Here is a 5,464-nt window from a genome sequence, read left to right as displayed (position 1 = left end):
GAAATCACTGTAGCTCCAGTTCACCATGGATGTAAAAATGGCCTTTCTCACTTGTAACCATCGTTAACCAAAGTCAAGCAGTTCCTGCTTCAGTGCTTGGAAACTCTTGTGGTAACTATGTGGAACAATTGTTTTTTTAATTATTTTTCTTTAACATTTAGCAGGAGTTGCTGAACACAGAGGTGGCAATGTCTTGCTTTAGAAGGCTGATACTTGGAGGAAGTAGTTCCGAGTTGCTGTGACCAGAGACTTCCTGGGGGGTGGTGGGGAGGCAAGAGCAGAGTAAATGCTGAGCAGGGGACGTGGGTGCAGGACACAGAGCAAACCACAGCTCTGAGTCACCAGAACACCCAACTGCAGGTTCCTCAGCCAGGAAACAGGGGCCTCACCCTGGGGTGTCCTGAGCACACGGGGCAGTGCTGAGCACAGGGGGACAGTTGGGTTTGGGGAGCTTTTCCAAGCTTAACAATCCTGGGATTGTTTTCTTGACATGTAGATGGAGCAAACCCAGTGGCGTTTGCAGTGGCCAACGTGATAGGGGTTGATCAGCGGGCAGTGCCCCCAGCTGTGCTTCCCCCTGGTCAAAACCTCCTCACAGAGGGAGCTTTTCAGGCTGGGGAAGCAGCACTGGGTGGGTCACATTACAATTGACTGAATGACTGTTATATTTGACTAATAATTGACTGTTAAGCCCCTTGCAGGGCCTGAAGGGGCTCCAGGAGAGCTGGAGAGGGACTGGGGACAAGGCCTGGAGGGACAGGACACAGGGAATGGCTTCCCAGTCCCAGAGGGCAGGGTTGGATGGGATGTGAGGGTGGGCAGGCCCTGGCCCAGGTGGCTCAGAGAAGCTGTGGCTGCCCCTGGGACATAAAGGGACCTGGAGGTCAGAGAGGGTTCTGCTCCTCCTCCTGCACTGAACTCGGCCAGGAACAGCCTGGGGACCAACTGGCTGCTCCACCAGATCCACACCATGGATGTTCACCCCCAGCTGGTTTCTCAGACACCTGAGATGCTGCTGTGGTACCTTCTGTTCAGGCTCAGTCCCTCGGCTGTCCTTGGGAGCAGGCACATTTCCCCTTACAGCAGCTCCAGCCCGTTGCAAATCCTGTTTTCCCACCTCTTCCTCCAAGATTCCAGCCCTTTTACATTCCCTCCCATGTCTCCACAGCCCACACCAGTTCAGACACATCCTCTCCCCTCCCAGTCACTGCTGCACTTCTGCAGTGGGTGGAAGCAGCCAGGAGAGAGGCCCAACTTCCCTCAGCGTGCTGCTCCAGGAGTTACCAAGGGCTGGGACAAACACCTGGAGGAAATGGAGCCACTTCCTTCTGATGTCACAGGTACCATCCCATGGCTCTGTGCTGACCCACACAGGGAGCGCTGGGAGACCCTCAGACACAGAATCCCAGGATCACTGAGGCTGGAAAAGACCTTCAGGATCAAAGAGCCCACCCTGTGCCCCATCCCCACCCTGTCCCCCAGTCCAGAGCACTGAGTGCCACGGCCAGGCCTGCCTGGGACACCTCCAGGGCTGGGCACTCCAAACCTCCCTGGGCAGCCCCTGCCAAGGCCTCACCACCCTTGCCAGCAACAAATTCCTCCTCAGGGCCAACCTGAGCCTCCCCTGGCACAGCTGGAGGCCGTTTCCCCTTGTCCTGCCCCTGTTCCCTGGGAGCAGAGCCCGACCCCCCCCGGCTCCCCCCTCCTGGCAGGGACTTGCAGAGCCAGAAGGTCCCCCCTGAGCCTCCTTTTCTCCAGGATGAGCCCCCTCAGCCCCTCCTGCTGCTCCAGACCCTTCCCAGCTCCCTCAGCCGCTCCCCACAGGAATCTCCAGTTCGGCTGCAGTTCCAGAAGTCACCGTAAACACTGTCAATCCTGCCCTGAATTCCACTTTCCGAGCTCAGGGTCAGATAGCTGCAGGTACTGGGAAGCACATCCCATCCACAGGGAATGGCAGCAGTGGGAGTAAAGCAAACCCCAGCACAAGCCCTGCCCACGCCCACCCCTTCCATGCACACAGACCCTGCAAAGGGCCACAGGGAGGGACAATGGCCCAGTGTCCCCTGCCTTTGTCCCCCTGAGCTCGAGCTGCAATCAAAGTGTCTTTGTACGGACACGACAGTGACCAAGGGAAACCTCTGAGCTGACACTGCCGAGGTCAGGACGGGTTTAATCACAGACCAGCCTCTTCTGCACCGGGGAGCTTGGCCCTCACTTCTTCTTCCCCTTCTTTTTGGGAGAGCCAGGCCAGGGGTAGCCGCGGAACTCGAGGAAGGCAGCGGCGTTGTGGGCGATATAGTAGGCGTTGAGCATGGCAGGGGGGCTGAGCACGTCCACCTCCTTCACCACCGCCTTCTCCTTCTTCTTGGACTTCCCTTTGCCCCCCTTGGGCTTGTTTTTGTCTGCCTGCAGAGGGAAAACCACCACAAACCACTCAGGTTTGGGCCTTTATTGTCTCCCTCCTGGGGAGGGGATCCCGGGCTGGGAGAGCTGGGGGGGTTCACCTGGAGAAGAGAAGGCTCCAGGGAGACCTGAGAGCCCCTTGCAGGGCCTGAAGGGGCTCCAGGAGAGCTGGAGAGGGACTGGGGACAAGGGATGGAGGGACAGGACACAGGGAATGGCTTCCCAGTGCCAGAGGGCAGGGACAGATGGGATGTGAGAGTGGGCAGGCCCTGGCCCAGGTTGGCCAGAGCAGCTCTGGCTGCCCCTGGATCCCTGGAAGTGTCCAAGGGCAGGTTGGAGCAACCTGGGACAGTGGAAGGTGTCCCTGCCCATGGCAGGAGATGGGACTGGATGATCTCTGAGGTCCCTTCCAACCCAAACCATTCCATGACTTTTTGATCCCAAGACATCCCAGGACAGCTGTTTTGTTGCATCCCAGTTCTGGCTCTCAGCTGGGCATTAACTGGGGGAGGGCTGTGTGTGAAATGTATTTTTTGTGCTATCAGTTCTAAAATGTCCTTTTATGGCTCAAAGACTTCCGTGTTCTAGGCATAAAAACAGAGTCAGGAGCACAATGTTCAGAATAACCTGGGACCCCAGCATGAAAGAACATATACAGGTAAAGAAACTTACAGGTTCCTGGCTGGAATTTGGCCTGTAGCTGATCTTTCAACAAAAAAAAAGGCTTTATGCAACATGTGCAAAGTTTTACAGCCTGCAGCCAGGAGCAGCAAAAGCTAAAATTCAGAATTTGGTGCATAATTGCTGAAAGAGTGAATCTGGGCAGGTCAGTGTCCTGCAGCCATGGGAACGATTGGATGGTAACTCCATTTCCTTAAGAAGTGTCTCAACCCTGCTCAGAGGGATCAAAGCTGTATTACCATGGCTGAGCCTGTCTGCTGAGCGGCTGGGACTCCACGTCAAGCCCTGCAGTGGGACCCTGCAACACAAAATCACAGCGGGGTTGCAGGGGGCAAAGCACTGCGGGCAGTTCCAAATAAACTTCAAAGAGAAATAAAATAGCTCAAGTTAGTTCAAGGTGTGTCATTCCTAAAGGTGTTTCTCAGCAAATAATCCCCTGTGAAATCAGCTGCTCGCTGCCAGATGGCAGGTAAGGTAATGGCCAGTCTTCGCGAAGGAAGAACCAGGGAAGGTCTTTTACACCTTCCAGCCTGCGCATTGGATTTTTTTTTTTTTTTGTGAGACACAGTGTGCGCGGAACTGAGCCCACCCTTTAATCATAAAGTTCATCTGCCGGGGCCAAGCGAGCTTGGACGGTGGCAGCGAGGCCCTCAGGACGTAGATGGATTTCCTTATGGGCTAACGAGCTCCCTTTTCAGCAAGGCCTTGAGATGCAGAATCATACAATTATAGAATCATTTAGGTTGGAAAAGACCTTTAAGGCCATGGAATCCAACCCTTCCCCAGCACTGCCAAGACCACCACTGGCCATGTCCCCAAGTGCCACATCCACAGGGCTTTGAAATCCCTCCAGGCCTGGGCACTCCAAACCTCTCTGGGCAGCCCCTGCCAAGGCCTCACCACCCTTGCCAGCAACAAATTCCTCCTCAGGGACAACCTGAGCCTCCCCTGGCACAGCTTGAGGCCGTTTCCCCTTGTCCTGTCCCTGTTCCCTGGGAGCAGAGCCCGACCCCCCCCGGCTCCCCCCTCCTGGCAGGGACTTGCAGAGCCAGAAGGTCCCCCCTGAGCCTCCTTTTCTCCAGGATGAGCCCCCCCAGCTCCCTCAGCTGCTCCTGCTGCTCCAGACCCTTCGCCACCCCCGTCGCCCTCGAGCTCCCCTGAGCCACCTTTCCTCCCCGGCTGCCCCAGTGCCCTCACTCCCCGATCAGCAGCGGCAGGGCCTCACCTGCCCATGCCCGCGGCCCCCCAGCTCCGCAGCGCCCGCCCTTGTCCCTCAGGGCCGCCATGGCCGCCCCCCCCCCCCCCCAGCGTGGCGTTGCCAGGGCACAGGGGCGGCCACCGGGGCGGGGCCTGCCGCTGACGGACAGCCCCCTTGACCAATCCGCTGCTGAGACAGCCGCCTCTTGACCAATCCGCTGCTGAGACAGCCACCTCTCGACCAATCCGCTGTCGGGGGGCGGGGCCTGTTGCGTGTTTAAAGGCCCGTGTAGGAAAAGGGCAGGAAAAGCTGTGGGGGCTGAGGGGAGCGAGGAGGATGAGGAGGGAGGATGAGGAGGGATCGTGGAGTCACAGCCACACAATCGGAGAATCACAGAACCCACCGCCTTGGGAAGGACCTCCCACATCATCACATCCAACCGCTGCTCCAACTCTGCCGTGGTTACCGGAGCACGGCACTGGTGCCACGTCCAGTCCCATCTTTCCCATGTCCGATCACACTCTCAATAAAGTTTCTTCCTAATTTCCAACCTAATTAATATGAGGGGGATGAAGGGACTGAGGAATTGAGGGACCTGAGGAGGGATGAGAGGGATGAAGGGACCTGAGGATTTTTGGGGATATTTTTGGGGTGGTTTGGGGTGGTTTTCAGATTTTTTGGGGGGTATTTTTGGGGTGATTTTTGTTTTGATTTTTGAGTGTCTTTGTGGTGATTTTGGGGTGTTTTGGGGTATTTTTTGGGGTGATTTAGGGGAGCTCTGGGGTGGGTTTGGGTTGTTTTTTGGGGTATTTTGGGGGTGGTTTGGAGGTATTTTTGTTGTGATTTTGGGGGTGGTTTTGGAGTGTCTTAGGGTGGTTTTGGGGTATTTTGTGGGTGATTTTTGTGGTGGTTTTGGGGGTATTTTTGGTTTGATTTTGGTGGTGCTTTTGGGGCAGTTTTGAGGTGATTTTAGGTTTTTTTTTAGGGTATATTTGGAGTGATTTCAGGGTGTTTTGGGGTGTTTTGGGGGAATTTTGGGTGGTGATTTTGGGGAGTTTTGGGGTGGTTTTGGGGTGATTTTTGGTGTGATTTTAGGAGTGGTTTGGGGCTGATTTCAGGGTATTTGGGGGTGATTTTGGAGGTGTTTTGGGGTTGTTTTGGGGGAATTTTTTGGGGGTATTT

General features: G+C 55.7%; 1 protein-coding gene across 1 annotated transcript; it reads right to left on the bottom strand.

Annotated features, from left to right (window-relative positions):
* Positions 1-2,150: 2,150 nt before the first annotated feature.
* SMKR1 (small lysine rich protein 1) lies at positions 2,151-4,405 on the bottom strand. Its single transcript, XM_027910018.1, has 3 exons — positions 4,310-4,405; positions 3,324-3,382; positions 2,151-2,406 (listed from the first exon to the last, which is right to left on the bottom strand). Exons 2-3 carry the CDS (start codon positions 3,324-3,326, stop codon positions 2,212-2,214), a joined length of 198 nt encoding a protein of 65 aa, XP_027765819.1. The 5' UTR covers positions 3,327-3,382; positions 4,310-4,405; the 3' UTR covers positions 2,151-2,211.
* Between the last annotated feature and the right edge of the window lie 1,059 nt (positions 4,406-5,464).

Source organism: Empidonax traillii, unplaced genomic scaffold (genome assembly GCF_003031625.1).
Source record: "Empidonax traillii isolate 1590-97213 ecotype Southwest subspecies unplaced genomic scaffold, ASM303162v1 scaffold2634:size45629, whole genome shotgun sequence".
NCBI lineage: Eukaryota > Metazoa > Chordata > Aves > Passeriformes > Tyrannidae > Empidonax > Empidonax traillii.
The sequence above is the reverse complement of the archived record's forward strand: the minus strand, read 5'-3'. Positions and strand labels throughout refer to the sequence as shown.